Source organism: Diachasma alloeum, unplaced genomic scaffold (assembly GCF_001412515.2).
Source record: "Diachasma alloeum isolate Michigan unplaced genomic scaffold, Dall2.0 Dall_scaffold_00176, whole genome shotgun sequence".
NCBI classification, from domain to species: domain Eukaryota; kingdom Metazoa; phylum Arthropoda; class Insecta; order Hymenoptera; family Braconidae; genus Diachasma; species Diachasma alloeum.
The window spans coordinates 1,541,359-1,560,865 of record NW_021680342.1 but is presented as its reverse complement, the minus strand read 5'-3'; the positions used below and the strand labels follow the sequence as shown (position 1 = coordinate 1,560,865).

Here is a 19,507-nt window from a genome sequence, read left to right as displayed (position 1 = left end):
GCCCCCCTGTTCTAACCGCTTTCCCCGTTCCTTTTTATCAAAATCACTCTCCCGGAATATCTGAGGAGTGTGACGGTTAGAAACTAGTACTACTCAAAATAATTTATTGGTACTTGTTTATCATCTCCCGCTTTTCCGCGGTCAACCCTACTCTCGGTTTTGACCTGGTGCGATACCCCCGGAGATCAACGAGCTCTCGGGGCAGATAGCAGAGGGCCCACACATCGTTACATACCAATGAAATACCCAATACTGGTATTTATTTAAATAATGCTGCTTGAGTGGCAGGCACTTGTGGTGGCGCCGATCAACAGAATTTTGAAAAAAAAAAAGAAGTATTTAGTCTAGACAAGCCACGGTGAAGTCCTCCTGGCAAATGTTACCGTTTGTAGCATGCACTTTTCTAACCAACTGGCTAAACGATGCACGAAGGGCGTGTCCTTCGAACCACTCGAGCGTTCCACAAGTGCTTCTGTACCAATTCAAAAGTCAACACTCCTTTCAACACTCGCACCCTTCTTTTCCTTGATTACTTTATTCTGTTGACGATTGGAGGCACTGAATAAACAGCGAAATCTTAATTGCCTTTAGTATTTTATAAATGGAAATTTAGAAACAAGAGAATATCTGCTGTGTCGCTAGAGAGGAAGTTGTTAGAGGGAATCGAAACAAGTAGTGAATGATTTTTAGGAGAAATCGACAGGGTTTGTTCCTTAAAAATGCGAAAATTTCGTAATTTTTGATTTATTAAACGCGAAAACTACGGAAATTTATGAAAAAAGTAGGTTTTTCTTGTGAATAATTCACGAATTTGTGACATATGACCTATGCGAATTTTTCAATATGACCTTTACTTCATGAGCCATTACTTCATGCTGTTGACAATTATATGCAATCATGGCGATCTCGATTGCCCAAGATGTTTAATCTGAATATCAAATAATAATCAACAATAGTTATCAAGTCCATGTGACATTCTGGTATACGCATAATCAATTTTTCTCCATTCTTGTACGGCTAGGAAAAAATTCGAGTGCCGGCACTCGAAATTTTATTGTAGAAAACGTGAATTTTTCCTCGCATTTCTGTGAAAATTTCACAGGAATCCCCTGAAATATTACCTTAATTGCACTAGAATTTTTCACAGCCGATCTATTGTGATTTCTTCCAGTGCTCGTACTAGAATGTTTCTAGAAAATTTCTCTCCGTGTAATATTTTTTTCTATGCGGGATGAAATAGCTATTTTCGTCACAAGGTCTAAAAAATCTTCTGACGAGTGTGAGTGTTGCAGACCGAGGCGAAGCCGAGGAATGCAATCACACGAGTGGGAAAAATTGTTTTCGGCCGAGTGACGAACATAATTTTTCTTCACAATATCCGTAAAACGACGCTCTACGGACACTTCGTGTCCGTCAAACGCGGTTTTACGGGCAGTGTGACGAAAGATGGAGTTCGACATTCGTGGGAAGTGTTCTTTGGCCCTTGGGCGGGCCACTCGGCTTCGGCTTCGGTTACCACACCTCCCACGGGTCAAAAAATACTTTCCATTTACAAGTAATCGAAAAGGCACATTTCGCCACAAAGTCAACGCAGCAGCAGTGACAAAAATGATTTTCCATCACTAAAAACTTGCTGCGTTTTTCCCCCAATTGCCCCCCCCCCCTTTCCAAAGCAATAAATTCTTCCTTAAAAAATTGATAACAATCCACTTCCTCACGTCCACATCGATCCAATAGCCATTCGCAAATCCATGTAACACGCATGAATGTTTTAACGTTATCATTTTTAATGTGTTAGTTAAAAAGATGTAGCGTATCTTATGAACGTAGGCGTTATAATACCCCCTAAAGGCACGTGCCACCATTACTGGTTGGTACACTCGGTTGTAGTTGACGGGTAGCGTCTTAAAAAATTATGCTTTCATTTGCGGCTAACTCGAATGAATTATGTCACGATCCGGTCATTATATATCACGAACGTGTTATTTCGTGGTATTTATTTCCGGACAAAGCTGAGAAGACCCGTCGTTCCTCCGCTCTTTTTGTTTTCTTCCCTGATACGATATTTTCACAACCAGTAAATACGCGAGGATGAATCTCGTGGAGTTGATGAAAAGAACGGATTAAACTCCTACGTACGTAATTCGCCTAGAAATTCCTCGTAGTCTAGTTCAATGAGCGACTGAGGGGTTCATAACTCGCGAGACTCGCTTGTGTCGTCATCGGGCCAGTTGGTAGGAAATTGAGGAGAAGACGGAGAAGAAAAAATAATTTTTTTAAGAACAGAAATAACTCCAACAATGGGACAACGATGAAATGGATGTATCGGGAATTCTGAAGTACGGAAGTCGGTGGGGAAAGGAGAATAGCTGGGGCAAACGATGTCATCCATCATTTAACGTCTGGAGGGATAATACAAGAACAGTGGATGAAACTCGGTGGAGTGACGACTCCAGCTGCTTCCGAATTAATGAAATACTCCCTCCAATTGAATCCTCAAATTCTTTATAATTACCTCATGGTGATTCCCCATTGAAATTTCTCTAATTAAATCCTTTTGTTTCTCAATTCAAGTGTACGAAAGGCTGCGCAGCATGGGAACAGGCACTCGAGACGAGTTGTCAGACAATTTGCGTGAGTACTTAACAATAGATTTATTACAATAAATAATTGATAGACAACTCTCATTGAACCCTCAATTCATTGCTGCGCAGAATGGTACACAAGAGCTCCTGCCGCCGAAGGAGCTCTACTGCGTCCTGGGATGCCACGACGCTCTCAACCGTTACTTCCAGCAGCTCAAAGGTAAGTGAGCACCTCAAAAATCCGCGAACTCCTCCGCGTAACGATCCTCAGACCCAACAACAATCTCCTCCTCGTCGTAACGATCGAAGTTGCTGTCATCCCCGGCATTTTTGCACTTTGGAACATGAGAGGGCTCAACTTTCCGGTTGTAAATTTGATCCCAACTGATATCCCGAAACCACAAATGTCGTTTAATATCCAAGGGGCCATCCTTCAGGTTTCCATAGCGTCTCGTGAGGTCTACTTGAAGAATATTCCTCAAAATATCTCTCAAATCGTCGCTGAAGTGACTAGGGCACTTGAACTTTCCCGACACTATCTTCTCGTAAATCCTCATGGGATCGTGCGAGTAAAACGGCGCATATCCCGCATTCATCTCGTAAATGAGAATTCCATAACTCCACCAGTCGCAAGACTTGCCATATCCTTTGGACAGAATAATCTCCGGCGCCAGGTACTCGGGAGTTCCGCACAATGTCCAGGTCCTTCCCTCAATCATCTTGCAGAAGCCAAAGTCCGTCAGTTTGAGGTAGCCATCCTGGTCCAGTAGAATATTCTCCGGCTTGAGATCTCGATAAACGAGTCCACAATAATGCAGATACTCCAGAGCCATCGCCACTTGAGCTGCGTAGAACTGCGACAACTTTTCGTCAAACTTTCCCATTTTTCTGAGATGCGAGAACATCTCACCGCCGTTTATGAACGGTAATACGATGTATATGAATGAATTATCCATGAAGAAGAACTCCATGGAGACGACAAAGGGGTACTTGATTGCATAAAGCACTTTCTTCTCGTTCAGTGTGTGCTCAACCTGCTTCATCTTCACGATTTTCTCCTTCTCCAGAGTCTTCATTGCGTAATACTGGGACGTGGGTTTGTATTTGACGAGTAGAACTCTTCCAAATGCACCAGTCCCCAGTGTCCGCACCCTCTCGAAATCATCGAATGCTTCATTCCCCTTTTTGTGCTTACTGGCTTTCCATCTCTTGTTGAATGAGACCTTCAGTCCATCGAGAATGGCTTGATACTCGCAGAAGCTCGGTTTCCGGACAGAAAGAGATCCTGGCCCTCGAGAATTGCCTCCACTCTTGGGGCTGCCATTTGCCCGCGCACTTGATCTCATAACGATTGGCTTTTCAAGTTGATGGGATTAAGCCTGAATACAGCCACTACATCAGAATTGAACCGGCGATAGTCCATTGTTATGGCGAAATATATAAAAAAATTGCGAGTGTGTCACTGCTGGAGCCATTTGTGATTGGAGTAGGTGAAATCATTTATCCAGTTAAGGCTACACGGGACTCGCAATTATACTGATGAATCGTTTCCTCAAAATGATCGGAGTGCGAGATACGTTAAGAGGGACAATGTGTGTTTTTACAAGAAAAATGAGAAATGTTGGATGAGCGACACGAGACTCTTTGTTTCATGTTTATGTAGCGGAAATTGGTGGCACTGAGGCCTTGCTGCCCACACACTGACAAGTGTCTGGGGACATTCGAATTAATCAATCGGTTTCGGTCTTTTCAATTCATTCATTTCGTCTCATCTTCTGTACTTGTCTGTTTTTTTCTTCTCCCAACTGTCTTGGCGGATCCTATTTTGATGCCAAAGGTGGCAATATTTGCAATGGATGAGTTATTAGGCAAGAGAATTTAGTGGTGCCCCCTCACGTGTGCGGCCTTTCTGATACCAAGTCTACCACACGCTCAATACTCTCTCTTCTCTATAATGAACAGGAGATCAATAACAATATTTCTTATTTGTCACTGAAAATGTTCGATATCCGGTTCCAAAGTGCATCAATCATTCAATTTCCATCCTCTTGATTAATGTGAATTGCATTAGAATGGAGAATATTATATTGGGAATGAGAACGGTGAATCGCTTAATCGATCTATCGTGTTAATATGCGCGCGAGGCGCGCATTCGATCTCGCGTGAATAAGATTAACGAGTTGATGTGATCAAAGTTGCCGGAAATTGATAGAACTATTGATTACTCGCTGTTCGCTCATTAACAAGTGTCGGGGGAATTCAAATAAAATGATCCATCCCCATTTTTCCATTGATTTCTTCAATTCCTACTCCTGTGATCTATCTATTCCACTTTTTGATTGTTTTTTTCGTGAATGAATGAAATTTTGGAATTGAAATTATTGAATGAAACTCGGCGGTAGATACGTTCGACTTCGTCGAGGAAGTTCGGAGGAATGATGTGCGAGAGAGAGTGTTTTCGAGAAAACAGGAAACGTGGAATGAACGACACGCGATGCTTTGTTACTTTTTCAGCGGAAATTGGCGTTCCACCGGCCCCGGCCCTCGTGGCAGACTCATTGACGGCAACGTCTCTGAGACTCGAGTGGAAAGGCGTTGATATCAAAAGACGAGCTATTGGTATCTCTTACTTGGTGCAATGGAGGTACGAAGAGCTCGCAGAAACGTGGCAATACTGCAGAAATCAGTCGTGGGGGGAGGATGATCAGATTTTAGTTGAGAATCTTCAACCTTATACCAAATACAGAGTGAGTAGCATAAGATCTTGTTCCATTTCTATCAATCCCAACACGTACAATTCAATAACATCTAGAGCATTCGTCGGGAAATTCCATTGGATTTCTATTACACTTCTATTGAAAAATCCATGCAGATTCTATGGGAAAGTTCAATAGAAAATATTGCATATAAAAAATCCACAGACTTTTATCTTTCGTCGTTCTATAAATATCCTTCGGCTACAATTTCCAACATTTTTTAAATTTATTTTTTGAAGGGAGAAGAATAAAAATGCAGGGAAAATGACTGAAAATTTACGTCGCGCAATTCTCTATCGAAAATATCTTCCCAGAATAAGTTAGATACAAAGATTAATATTCATTGATTATTTCCATAAATGATTTCGTATTAAAGCAAATCAGAAAAGCTACGGAACTTCCCAACAGAATCGGCGAAAAACTAATATAATTGGCAATTGAAATCCAATAGAATTTTCTGAAGATCGCGTTAAGGATATCCAAATATTTCGGCTATTTTTTCTCCAGTGAAATGCTTTTCTTTTTTAAAAAATCTGAAAAAAACGTGAAAGTTCATTTAAAATTGATTAAAAATTAGAATCTTTAGGACGAAGATTCATGCAATAATTACCAAATTGCACTTTTCGAAAATTCCGATAAATAATTCACAACCAATCGATTTTCCGCCATAAAAATCATTTGTTCGGAGTCGTAAAAAATTTATCCACATTCATAAAAATACCAGAAGTCGATTCCATGCCTAAAACAATGAGGTTTCCGAAGTTTTAAACAATTTCAATCATTTGGACTGTAAAAGATACTTAAATTCAGCAATAATAGACCACTCTTTTCATCATCTCTATCGACTCTGATTTCAGTTTCGCGTAGCATTGCTATTAAAATCATCCCAGCACAATCCTGAGCCAATAGTATCAGCTCCAAGTGTTGTTATATTGACATTGGCAGCTGGTAGACCGACCTCAGCACCAGTAATTGTAAGAGCAGCAGCAGTAGACAGTTACCGTGTCTCTGTATCATGGGAACCTGGCCCATTTCCCAATGGTCCATTATTATCCTATGTATTGCAATTACAAGGGGCTAACAACGACTCCCTTAACAAGGTACACGCCACGCCAGAAAAATGAAAAAGAAAAACCCAAACGATAAATCCTCACGTACTCTATCGAATTTCTCTCGTAGTCTTTGAAGTAGCCATTTATGTAACTCCTCAGTTCACCATTTCGCACTTCTTCTTACTGTTAATACACTCTTTTGCTGCACTCGTTTATTAATTTGATTTAGTCTATTCATCGAGTCGCTGAATGCTGGTTCGGTAATCTGCTTTGTGAATTATTTAATTTAACGCTGTCTAGTTGTGCATTGCTTTGCATGTGTCTGGCTATAATTTTTTTTATTGGATTGAATGCACTAATACAGACACAACCGAACCAGACAAGTAGTTCACTCTGTGCGTTTCTGGCATGGCGTTTCTGCCCTTCGTCTTTCCTTCTAACAGGGGATAATACGGAATGCCTGAGATGATTTGCGGTTCATTAAATAATTCCTAATGGGTGTTTTTCGTTTTATCGTCGCGTTCAGGATATTCCAGCGCCTGACAACACCGACCACTACATGTTTCAAAATTTGAAACCAAATCAGAATTACTCGGTCAGTGTCTCCATGAGGAATGCCATCGGCGATGGACCACCAGCAGTTATTTACATCACTACGCCATCGGAACCAGCTGGTATGATTAAAAATATACGGTTGGAAGAATAGGGTGACTAGAAGTCTAGTTGAACTCGTTTTCTAAAAAAATAAATGAGGGGAGAACAGAACAAACGCAATGCGCAGGGAGAGGTTTCGCTTTCGAAACGGCGGCGCGGGGAATTCGGATTAGAATCCGTCATTGTTGGAAGTATTTCGTGATTAATTCAATGAGATGTTTTAATATCATGCGATTAAGATCCAAGTTGTGGAATAGTGAATTAAGGAACTTACTTGGGCTTTTATGGGAAAATTTAGCTTATGTTTCTGGATCGAAAAATAGGGTAATAATGAAAATTAAAAGGAATCTTAACAGGAGAAACAAAATACGCACGGAGAGACTAAGATTTTTCACTCCGACCAGTGAAGAATACACGCATGAAAATATTTTATAAGAAATCCTAACACTACGTTGGTCGCGCTATGAGCGATGTGCCGCACTTTTTCCAATTTTTGAAATTACATTGCAGTAATGCCTCAGAAAAATGTGAAAAAATTTTAAATCTCATTTTGAATTGTCTAGAAACCTTATCAATGAAAATTTCAGTTTTCAAAATTTCGTTCAATGGGAAATATTTTACAGAAAATAGTTATAGAATTTGATTTTTCTGTACAACCTTCTGTAGAAATTCTTCGATTCAAATTCTCCAAGTTCTTTTATTTGATTTTTTTACCCCTCGATTACTCGCGCTCGTCCGTTAGCTTTCATCTGTCGCACGGTTAGCGCAGCGCCGCTGGGTAGGAACTCTAATGATTTCAGAATTTTTAAGCGTCGTGAAACACGCGAAAATATAAAAAAACGAAAACGTGCGGCGCCGTATTCATTGAGCGAGTGACCGAACGTTAATCAGAGGAGAAAAAAATTAATTGGAAAAAAACTTGGAAAATTTACGACGAGGAATGCGCATAGAAAATGTCTCAATAAAAAAAGTTGCACAGAAGAATCAAATTCTCCTGATTTTTACAAAATAGTTTCTATTGCAAAAGCTGCGGAATTGTTCCAGTAGAACTTTCCGCGAATTAACTAGATTTTTCTGTTAAAACTGAGTTTTGAGATTAATTCACCTATTCCATTCCACCTTTGCAGTAAAAGACACTCAACAACCAATTCTGATCCTCGGCGGCGAGCACGTAGTCCTAAAACAAGGTGCAGACATGTTGGACGAGCCGAGCGTGATATACCGAGCAACAAGTAAAATTCGAGGCGTAGCTATTCACGTGGCCTCAGCCCAATTATTCCTATCGGACTCAACGGGCCACGTATACCGCACCTCGATATTCGAAACGACCGAGCCGAAAGTAATTCTCCGTCCCGACCAATCGAATTTCAAGCCGCTGAGCCTCTCAGTCGACTGGCTAAATTCCCACTTATACATAGTAGGTGAAGTTAATCACGCGACAACAGTCTGGCAAATTGCGCGCTGTACGCTGGATGGAAGAGGTTTGACAGTGGCAAAGGCTGGATTTATGACCAAGCCGTCCCACATCGAGGTTGACCCGTACAATGGCTATCTTTTTTGGGTCACGCGGGGGGGACTATTCCGATTAGATCTGGCGGACATCAGCAATGGAATTAAGCACGAGGTCCAGCCTTACTTGATGCTGGAGGACAGGCATCTCGGGGCCTTCACAGTGGACCACACGAATTTTCGGCTTTTAGTTCCAGATCACACGAAGAACACCGTTATCTCGGTGTCCCTGGACGGAAGGGAGATCCTGAACCTTCGATCGAACACGCAACAGCCGAAATTCAAGAACGTTCTATCCCTGGCGATGGCGAATGGTCTCTTTTACTGGACAAACGGCGAAGAGGTTCTAACCGAGGGCTACCACGCAGGGCAGAAGCTGTACTTCCACAACGCCTACCCGGACAGATCGGACGGTTCCTTCGTCAGTGTGAACGTCCTAATGGACGCCAGTCAGCCAGTCCCGGTCCCGGTGAACCCCCCCACAGGAGTTCAGGCAGTTCTGGGCGCTGAACGAGCCAAAGTCTCGTGGCAAGCGCCGCACCTGCTGGGTGGACAGGGCAAGGGCGCCTGGCAGAACTGGTCGTACGAGCTCGAGATCAAGGACGAGAGCACTGGCCACACCATCAGACAACGCGACATCGCAGGCTCGTCGCACACTGTCAAGAACCTCCGTGAGAAGTCAGAGTACACGATAAAAGCAGCCGCGTACACGAAAGCCGGCAGGGGCCCCTGGTCCTCGGAGTTCCGGGGGAAGACCCTCAGGGAGAATTCTCACTCCTCGATTCTCTGGTCCGCTGATGAGGGATTACTGAAGAGCGACGTCACCGGGGAGAATGTCCAGACGCTGATCCACAGGGAGAGTCTCAGAGACTTCGACAGCGAGTACCACATCGTCGACGTCAGCTGGTACAAGGATATCTTGTACATTGTTGGGAACAACTCGGCTCTGTATAAGTACAATATAACCAGCCATCAGAAAACCAAGTTTAATATAAACTCGGTGGGAAGTGTGGCTGTCGACTGGATAGCGAAGAAGCTCTACTGGGCGAATCCAAAGCAGCAGATTATAACGAGGGCTAATCTCAATGGGACGCACCAGGAGCCCATGTCGATCTTGGCAATTGTCAAGGAGCTCATAATCGACTCTCAAGAGGCTTATCTCTACTGGTCGACAGGCCACGCAGTCGAAGTGGCGAGACTGAACGGCCTGGACAGGAGGTACTACCACTCGGACGAGATCTTCAATGGCAAACAAGTAATGGGGTTGACCCTGGACACCGAGAATCGTTTCGTCTACTGGATAGTCCGGAGCTACGAGAGTGGCTCGATAGTCTATCGAGCCCCCACTTCCGAGAGGATCCCAATGAGCCAGAAGATCGTCCCCGAGAGGGTTTCAACGCTTCAACATCCGAACATGCAGGGCCCTCTGTGTTATTTTTCCGAGCACCTCCTCTGGCTCCAGGACGACAGAAACGCCGTGATCGGGGATTTAACGGGGCAGAATACAGCGGTTATCAATGGCATCAGCCTGATAGGGCTGCACATGGTGGCTGTGGTGGACCCAGCGCTGCATCAGTACCCGGAGAACCTCACGTCGGAGACCATCTCAGTCATTCCGAATGCAGTTGGACTGGACAGCATCAGGGTCGAGGGCTCCTGGAGGAACTTCAGTGTCTCCTGGGCGCCGGTCACCAACATCAACTACGGAACTGTCTTCTACGAAGTCAAATTCGCGGATTACATCAACACAAACTCAAACGCGGAAATCACGACGGAGACGAGTTTGCCGTACAACAATTCAGATCAGATCCTGCCGTACTCCATCCTCGAGGTCACTGTGAAGGCTTTTACGTATTGGGGGACTGCTCCGCACTCCAGGAAGATGCTGAGGTCCCCCCAGAGCGTTCCCAGCCAGCCCACCAACGTCAGGGCCTTCGTCGAACACTACAGAGCACCGACAATCGAAGACGTCGATATCTTCGTGACGTTCAGGTGGAATCCCCCGGAGTTCCAGAACGGCTTGATCCAGGGGTACTCCCTCAGGTGCTGGTTCCTGGATGATGGCGTCGAGATTCACGTCTGTCAAGGGGTTCAAGTGGGCCACGACGCGAGGGAGTACATCTCCCACAATTTGAGGCCAAACACGACGTATCGCTTCGAAGTGCAAGCGTTCACAGACATCGGGCCCGGTCCCTTCTCAGACGTCATCGAAATTTCCACGGGAATGGAGCATCCGGTGCCTCAGCTTCTCCTGGCCACCACAGACTCCGTTAAATTAGCGGACTTGGACCTGGGGACCAATGAGACACTGACGAGACACATCGCGGTCGAGGTGAGGTACATAGCAGCCGAGAATAAACTCTACTGGATAAACGAGATGCAGGAGATTGTGACTGCGGACCTCAAGGGACGAAATGCGACGAAAATTCTGTCGTTGAATGGGACTGCGTCGAGTCTGGCTGTCGACTGGGTGGCGAGGAACCTCTACTGGGCGGAATCCCGCAGGAAAATCGGGGGGAGTAGAATAATGAAGATGGATTTGAGCGCCTGGGAGGGGGGGAGTCTCATCTTCGAGAGAATCATCACGAGTGAGAGGAGGATAATAAACTTGGAGCTGTCTCCTTTGACCGGGGATCTCTTCTGGATTGAGGTGACAGAGGGCAATCATGGGATGGTGATGCAGTCGAATTTATCTGGGGAGAACGTGAGGCCTTTCTTCAATCACAATGAGGACTGCAGTTGTCCGGACAGACCGCCGGTGAAGGACGTGATGACAGTGGACAGTACAGACCCCCGAAACCCAGTGATGTACTGGGTCTCGTTGGACGGGGGCTTGAACATCGCTGCCATCGACGGATGCGGCTGTGACTCCGTGGCAAAACCAGGGTTCAACAGGGGACTGCCGCCCTCATCCCTGTCAGCTGATAAATTCAATATTTACTGGTACAACTGGGCGGACGACGAGATTCACTTCGTGAAGAAGAATAATCCTTACCAGGAGGACGAGGAACAGAGGATCGAGCGAATCTACCTGGCGAACATCAAAGGACTGAAGGCGATTGGACGATCCCTCCAACCGTACCCCGATTTGGATTGCTTGACCCCTTACCCGATGTCCTATACTGTCTCTGAAGTGTCCAAGAAGGCTAACAGCATAACAATCAGACTACCGAAGCCGGAGTCTGACCTGCAGTGCAGGAGGTACAATCTACCAGGGGTTCAGTACACAGTTTACGTGTCCCAGTGCGCAGAAGACACTGTCAACAACCAGATGATCTGCGACAACGAACGGATTAAGATTCAGACGTACCAGAGGGAGGTGGAAGTGTCGAGCCTCAAGCCATTCACATTCTACAAATTCACATTGGGACTGAGTAATTATTACAGAGACCTGGAGGCTTCCAGTCTCCAGCACGGCTCCCCGGTGATGCTGAGGACGGCCCCTGGCGCCCCGTCGGCCCCGGAGAACGTCACAGTGGAGGCGTTAACTCCAACTCTAGCTGCGGTTTACTGGCTGCCCCCGAGGATCCTGAATGCTGCTGCTGTTCGTTACGAAATCCACTGGAAGTCTGACAAGCTGGTGAACGGGGTTCGCCAGAAGGGAGAGCAGGTGGTCAAGAATGCTGGCTTCTCTGCTGGGAGGTACTCAACGACCCTCCAGCCTCTGGTACCAGGACAGGATTACGTGGTGACAGTCAGGGCGTCTCCAGCGGATTCTTCTGACGTCTGGAGCGAGAGTGACAGCCAGGTGGTCAGCATGTACCCAGAGCCGAACAATCTCACGCTGATGGGAGCCAGTATCAACGCCCTGAACCTCTCCTGGGTTCCTACCGTTGACCTGACGACCAGTTACATCCTCCAGTTCACGACTGTGGGCCTGGAGAAGTGGCAGATTGCGACTGACGTTGAAATCCAAAGGAACAGAACTGTTTATCACATCAAGGGGCTTCTATCGAAGACCTTCTACAAGTTCAGACTGATACTGAGGTATCCGAAATACAAGGAGGATTTCGTCTGGCCAACAGACGCCAGGTTCACCTTCCAAACCCTCGGGGACGTTCCCAGCCCCCCTGGAGTCCCCTCTGTCACGAAACTTCGGAACTCGGTGTATCAGATTAACTGGGAACCTGCGCAGGCCCATGGCTCCCAGGTGAAGATGTACAGACTCCAGGGGAAGATCGTTGGAGAGCCTGGGGATCACGATAAGCACGAGCAGTGGACTAGCTACTACAATGGCACTGATAACTACTGGATAATCGCCGGGGAGATGAATCACAAGTACAGATTCAGGGTTCAGGCGGAGAATGCTTACGGCTTTGGGGGGTGGAGTCAACCCAGTGCTGTGATTGATCTGACTGATACCATTGGAACAACAGTGGCAGGACAACAGCATCTGGGGCTGGTCCTGGGACTGAGTGTCCCAGTGGTGACGATCGTTCTCCTCTGCTTCTGCTACTTCCTGTGTCTGTACAACAAACAGAGGAAGGAAGTGAAGAAAGCTATTCTTCCGCCCATCGTTTCTGACGTGGAACTGGCCACTCTCAGGGAAATCCCTCGAGGCAATTTCGTGCAATCGAACGCTCTCTACGCCTCGTCCATGCAGAATGACCAGGATGATCTGTCCCTCCCGAAAATCCGAAGGGATCAGATAGTGAGGATAGCCTTCTTGGGGAGTGGAGCCTTTGGGGAGGTGCACAAGGGGGAGGCCAAGGGCCTCGATGGCCCAGGGACTACCCCTGTGGCTATAAAAACCCTGAGGAAAGGGGCCTCTGCCCAGGAGAAAACAGAGTTCATTCAGGAGGCTAGACTGATGAGCCATTTTAAGCACAAACACGTGCTGAGACTACTTGGGGTCTGCCAGGATATCGATGGGCCTCAACTTGTGCTGGAGCTCATGGAGGCAGGGGACTTGCTGACGTATCTCAGGAATAGCAGGAACTACGCGCCCACTGATCCTCAAGCCCTCAGGCTCCAGGATCTGCTCGCAATGTGCGAGGATGTTGCCAGGGGGTGTCGATACCTCGAAGAACTGCACTTCGTTCATCGTGATTTGGCCTGTAGAAATTGTTTGGTCTCTGCCAAGGATCGTGAGAATCGAGTGGTCAAGATTGGGGACTTTGGACTCGCCAGGGATATCTACAAGAACGATTACTACAGGAAAGAGGGGGAGGGCTTGCTGCCAGTTCGTTGGATGGCTCCAGAGTCCCTGATGGACGGGGTCTTCACGACGCAGAGCGACGTGTGGGCCTTTGGAATACTCATGTGGGAGATTACGACCCTCAGCCAACAGCCCTATGCTGCCAGGAGTAATGTGGAGGTGCTGCAGTATGTGATGAATGGGGGGAGACTGACCCAGCCTGATAACTGTCCTGATCAACTCTATGACCTCATGCAACGCTGCTGGAGCGAGGCTGAGGCCAGGCCCAGTTTCAAGACTTGTTTGGAGAGGATCATCGTCCTCAAGAAAAATACTCCGGATGCTATTTTGACTCCTGTGCAGGCGGGGCAATATCCCAATAGACGAGGTTTGTGCTTTTCGATTATCAGGAATTATCACGGTCGCATTTCATGCATGATTTTGGTGGAAATTATTGGAGACTTTGTTTTGATGGTTCAGATCATTTGTGGAGGAATAATGCAGTTGCCATTGTTCATTTAATAACAATAATTTTGGAGGGAGAAATTCTCAATGATTTGAAAGCTTTTTTATGGGGAATTGTTAGGAAATTGATTGATGGATTGATTGCAGAAGAAAATTCCGGGGTAGGCGACTTGAAAATTTCTATTGTTAGGAATTTCTCCTCTCTTTGATGATATAATATTGTGCTTCTCAAACTCAAATTGGCCATTATTGCATGGCTCGTGCTTGCAGGCGTGTCTAACATGGCTTACTTTGCTGACGAGAATCAAAATCATAACAATTCAGGTAGGTTGAGGAGAACCCCTCGAAATCATCGATTAACATTGATTATTCCCCCGACTGAATTGCCACCCGATAGAAATGCAGTGTTTGGCGTTTTGCGGTGGAGTGGGGGTAGGATTATTTCGTCAATTTTTCGGTAATTCCCAATTTGTTGCATGGTAACCAGTTATCGATAAACAAAGGATAACCCGATTGAACTCGGAAGTAATCTGTTCAAGTTCACGTGGACGAAACTCAAGTGTCAAAATGGATAGATTTGGAGGAGATTCTCTCGATGTTGTTGACCAAAATATAGAGAAAAGGTTACCAAATAATACAGTGAAGTGTGAGAACGTCAACTTAATTTTATTAACGACAACTTGAAACTGGATGCCGAACATCACGGCTCTCTACTAAAAAAGATGAGAATGGGTGGACCATGCATTTCCAATGAAGAATCACCGCCTTCGAAGTCTTCCAGTCTCATTCCTCAAAACACTGGTAACATCACTTCCTCGGATCACACCACATTCATTTACAATAATTGTACTTTCAATTGCGCAAATTTATCGATGAAACAATAATTTTCCTCCTCTCATTCCTCGTTTTGTTCAGCAATACTTTAAATTTGAATGAGAATATCGTTGTTTATCCAGCTAAAACGTCGAATACTGCATTCCTATTGGTTGGCAATTCAGATGGGGGGAATAATCCAGCCGAATGCCCCTCGGGCATCGAAATTGTCTAAAATTTTCCTCAAGTTGTCCTGCATATCAACGAGTGGGGAAAGTTTGGCAAAAAATACAAAAAAATCGACAATTTTGAAGCACTCGGGGCATTACGACTGAATATTTTTACATGACTTCCACCTCACCCACAACCTCTAACGTCACATAATTCGTTCACCAGGGAATTCATGGAAGTCGAGTAGCTCCGAAAGCAGTCGAGACATGAAGCCCTTCCTCCAGGACTCAACAACAACGACTGCCACTCAATTATCCACAGAGGTGGACGTGCCCAAGTACCTCGAGATAATAGCAGATGCTCCAGGCACTATTGGAGAGACTGTAATAGACGAATACGAGGTGCCAAGGTCGATACCAATTGGCAGTATAGCCGGAATATCTCCAGACGATCGAAAACATTTGGACAGTATATTATCAAAAATAGGATCGCTGGCTTCAGTGGCTGAAAAAAGTCAAGCATTGAGTAATCCAAGACTAGTTATATCAGCCCTGCCCACTGATTTGAGGGCAGCATTGAGTGAGAGAGCTAAATTGAAGCGCAAAACCGATGAGGGAGCGGAAATGAGTGCTGATGAGAGGAATTGTAATTCACTCAGCTCGTCAATCTCCTCCCTTCGTGGAGCATTACCCTCCACTAGGCCAAGTTCGTCTGTCCTAGAATCTCAACCGAGTGTTACGTTGAAAAATGACTTGAGTAGCGTTAGGGATAATAATTCGACATTAAGATTGCACAAAACACACACGTTGAATGGAAAAGCCAATATAACTATAAATAGTTCGCTGTTGAATTTGTTGAGACAGAGCTCTGGGTTTGAGGATTCTGGTCTCAATATTGTCACGTATACAAATGTAAATACCGATTCAACTAGAGTCAATTAATCCGGGATATCTCGATAATGTGCCTTTCTTTCATTATCATTTATAAGTCTATTGTCACTTTGCCACATTTTATTTATGTAAAATTCTAGGGCAAACAATTTTCATCCTTGTAATTCCTATTGTATTTATTAAATGAGGCTGGATTTATATTTAGTTTTTTAATTTTTAAGAGCCAACGTATTTATTTTCATCGTAAATTGTATAAATTTGTTAAGTTTTATATGTAAAGAACAAACAATGACACGAATTTGATATGAGAGTTGTACTGTAGATAGGTTTTTATCACACGAATATTTAAATTTGGGATCAAAAATAGATTAAGATTTTTATAATGATGTATATAATTTGAGAAGAATTATGTAAATTTATTGTCGTCTTCATTTTTTTTTTCTAAATGACGAAGTATTTTATCTATCTTCCAATTTTTCTTTTACAGTCATGTGAATGTAGATTAATGTCTTCCTAATGCGCTCAGTTTTGTAATGGTCATGACTTACTGTAATGTACATAGAAGATAATTGTTGACCAAAGAATAAACATTTGTCAGTTAATCACATTATTCTTCTTTATTTTTATACAAATTCTTTGATATAAGCTATTGATAATTGTCAAGTACAGTTATTAGTGCATCACTCAGTCACTCATTTTTTTGTCATAAATATTTCGAGTTTTGCACTGTAAAAGATTGAATTAGAAATTTATTTTTCTATTTATGCAATTGTGCTCATGCTATTTCAATTTCTCTCACTTTCAAGTGAATTATTGCCTGAAATAATTGAACTCTTCTCCTGATTCTATCATTCTATCAGACTACAGTATTCAGGATTGATTGGGACGTGTCTCAAAATTTTACACAAGTGAAGACAATATCAACAAACGAAACGCCTCAGAAGCTTACCAATAGTGAAGTGGGCTCACAATGTTCAACAATACAAAAAATTAACATTCAGTTTATATTTTCCAGTCCGCTGTTATGACTATTCACATCCTCCTGCAACAAAAATTACCAAAAAATAAAATTACTTCAACAAAACAGATGCAGAAAATTCGAGAATTCAAGATATTTACGAATCCGTTAAATTTCTATCTTAACCCCAGGGGTTTATTCAGTTACCCTGAAATATTTATGATATGCTGAATGCTACTCATTTCCTCTCATGATTTTTGAACGAGACTTACAAATTATTTAACAACTCACAAATGACAAAATTGTGTACATTGTCAGAAAAAAATGAAATTTCATGGACAAGCGACTAGTAATTTTCAGATAGTGACATTGAGTGAAACGAGTGACTGAATTAATCCAAAATTCAAGAATATATTTACCGAGTTCTACGAAGTTGTATTAATTTACATGAAATAATTGAACTGAAATTTACAATTCTCACTGCTTTTTACATGAAATTCGAAGCTACCTCTTTCATATTAATTTATACCCTACAAACACCTAGAGTCGACTGAACAAAGTCCAAAGAATAAAATAAAATCCACAAAAAAGATGTTTAAATCCACAATTACCTAAGTTTCATTGGGAGCTATGAAATCATCATCCATAGCCTCATCCTTGCTGTTCTCATGGAGAAGAACATACTCCCTCGAGCTGAACCCAAACTTGAGGACATCCCTCTCAAACAACTCATGATACCTCCTCGCCTCCAGCTTGACATCATTGACCAAAGTCCCATTAGCCGACTCCAGATCGATCAAATAAGGCTTGACACACTTCCCCGTGGAGCCATCCTCCCTCTTGAAAGGCACCAGCCTGAACTGCAGTGCAGCATGCTGCTTAGAACAAGAGGGATGATCCAGAGGAATGTCCGCCACAGTCCTATCCCTCCCCATCAAATAAGCAGACTGTCTGTGAATATGAATGATAGGTAACTCTTTTTCCCCCTTGTACGGATACAATCGCCACCGTCTCTTCGGCTTCCTCGCGTCCCCAGGCTCCGAGTACTTAATAACAACACCATTTATCGCATTTCTATCCTCCGTCAACTTCCCCGACAACGCAAAATTCGGTTTCTCCTTGTCACCTGCATTTTTACTATCCTTCTCCTCCTTAGGCACACGTTTACCCCACTCTGGTGACGGTTCTTTCTTTACATTTGAATTACTGAAATCAAATTTTCTTGAATGATCATCTCTATCTCGCGCTCTGTGGTTATGTTCCCTACTTTCGTGTTTTGATTTTCTAGGCCTGTTGTCGTCGTCCCTATTTCGCGATCTGCTGCGAGAACGATCTCGTCTTTTTGATCTGTCATTGCGCGATTTCTCCTCAAATCTTTCTCGATTTCTGTCGCGACGATTTTGATCAGGATTCTCCCGAGTTTCTCGACGACGAGATCTGTCACGATTTGGACTTCTGTCACCTGCCATTATGCACTAACACTGTTTTGGAGTGTGAACGCCATTTGTGCGGGGCCACTGGGGGTTTGGGGTTGATTCTCATGGTTAACTGCGGAGCATGCGCACCGACCACTTCCGTTTGAACGCAGGAATTAATCATTTTGAAACTGACGGGTCAATCTAATCTTTCGGTGAATAAATTATGAGGAAACTGTTAGAAATTTCTCTTTTTGAAAGGAAACTCAGAATTTTTATAGGTAAAGGTGAACATTCCGTCTCGGAATGATGATCATCGCTGGTTGATACTCCGTGGTATTTTCATCAGGATTTTATTGAGTGACTCAAAAATTCACCGCAGAAAGTGATTAATCTCACTTTCCCGTGTGACTCATCAAATTATTCGAGAGTAGTTGTTTGTAAATTACAAAAGGAATGGAATTGGAAATGTAATTGAATACCAATGAAACTCCTGAAATGAAGTCTTTTGATTATTACGGTGAAGGTTCTTATGTCAGTGAAATCCATTTGGGTTCATCAATTCCCACGACATGACATTTCGAGACGGGGAAATTATCGAGTGGGTGTTCATAAATTACGAGTGAAAACCAATTGGACATTCAATCAATGCAACTAAAGGTTGTTTAGAATAATATTTCGATTATGTCAATGGAGGTTCCTTCGAAAAATTTCTTCGGTTCATTAACTCCCATGTCGCCACAGTTCATGGGAACAAAAAACATCGAGGGTGGGCGGTTACAGATTGAAAACGAAAGAGGAATTTTAAAAATTCGTTGAAAGAATTCAATTTCTTCTCAAAACAATGTTCTGCTGGTGTTTTGCCGATTCTATTAGAATATTCCGCAGCTTTTCAACGCACTTTTTTTATAGACAATATTTTATAGAGAAAATTGATTGGTTTAGATGATTCTATACAGCTTTAATTGTTCACATAATTTTTCCAAGTTTTTTTCATCGTGTTTTTTTTCTTGTAAAAGAATTCATCCAGGGCAACTGAAGAAATTTAACCTGAGGGATTTGCAGAATAAAGTGCATAGAAAAGATTTGTTTTGTGCAATAT

General features: G+C 43.6%; 3 protein-coding genes across 3 annotated transcripts in view; 1 reads left to right on the top strand and 2 right to left on the bottom strand.

Annotated features, from left to right (window-relative positions):
- Nucleotides 1-16,634, top strand: part of LOC107036063 (proto-oncogene tyrosine-protein kinase ROS) — a 25,020-nt gene extending 8,386 nt beyond the window's left edge. The window contains exons 3-10 of the mRNA XM_015253793.1: nucleotides 2,575-2,634; nucleotides 2,715-2,805; nucleotides 5,100-5,332; nucleotides 6,199-6,441; nucleotides 6,920-7,067; nucleotides 8,175-14,081; nucleotides 14,429-14,482; nucleotides 15,368-16,634. Of these exons, the coding sequence (XP_015109279.1) occupies nucleotides 2,575-2,634; nucleotides 2,715-2,805; nucleotides 5,100-5,332; nucleotides 6,199-6,441; nucleotides 6,920-7,067; nucleotides 8,175-14,081; nucleotides 14,429-14,482; nucleotides 15,368-16,083 (7,452 nt within the window). The 3' untranslated portion in view covers nucleotides 16,084-16,634. The remainder of the gene's footprint in view (nucleotides 1-2,574; nucleotides 2,635-2,714; nucleotides 2,806-5,099; nucleotides 5,333-6,198; nucleotides 6,442-6,919; nucleotides 7,068-8,174; nucleotides 14,082-14,428; nucleotides 14,483-15,367) is intronic.
- On the bottom strand, nucleotides 2,819-3,931 carry LOC107036044 (cAMP-dependent protein kinase catalytic subunit 1-like). Its single transcript, XM_015253768.1, has one exon. It carries the CDS (start codon nucleotides 3,929-3,931, stop codon nucleotides 2,819-2,821), a length of 1,113 nt encoding a protein of 370 aa, XP_015109254.1.
- LOC107036054 (smad nuclear-interacting protein 1) lies at nucleotides 16,631-18,495 on the bottom strand. Its single transcript, XM_015253779.1, has 2 exons — nucleotides 17,602-18,495; nucleotides 16,631-17,074 (listed from the first exon to the last, which is right to left on the bottom strand). The coding sequence occupies exon 1, from the start codon at nucleotides 18,457-18,459 to the stop codon at nucleotides 17,602-17,604; it is 858 nt and encodes a 285-aa protein (XP_015109265.1). The 5' UTR covers nucleotides 18,460-18,495; the 3' UTR covers nucleotides 16,631-17,074.
- Nucleotides 18,496-19,507: the final 1,012 nt, after the last annotated feature.

Coding starts and splice junctions, on each gene's coding strand:
- LOC107036044 (XM_015253768.1), bottom strand. CDS start 3,931: ATGAGATCAAGTGCGCGGGCAAATGGCAGCCCCAAGAGTGGAGGCAAT.
- LOC107036054 (XM_015253779.1), bottom strand. CDS start 18,459: ATGGCAGGTGACAGAAGTCCAAATCGTGACAGATCTCGTCGTCGAGAA.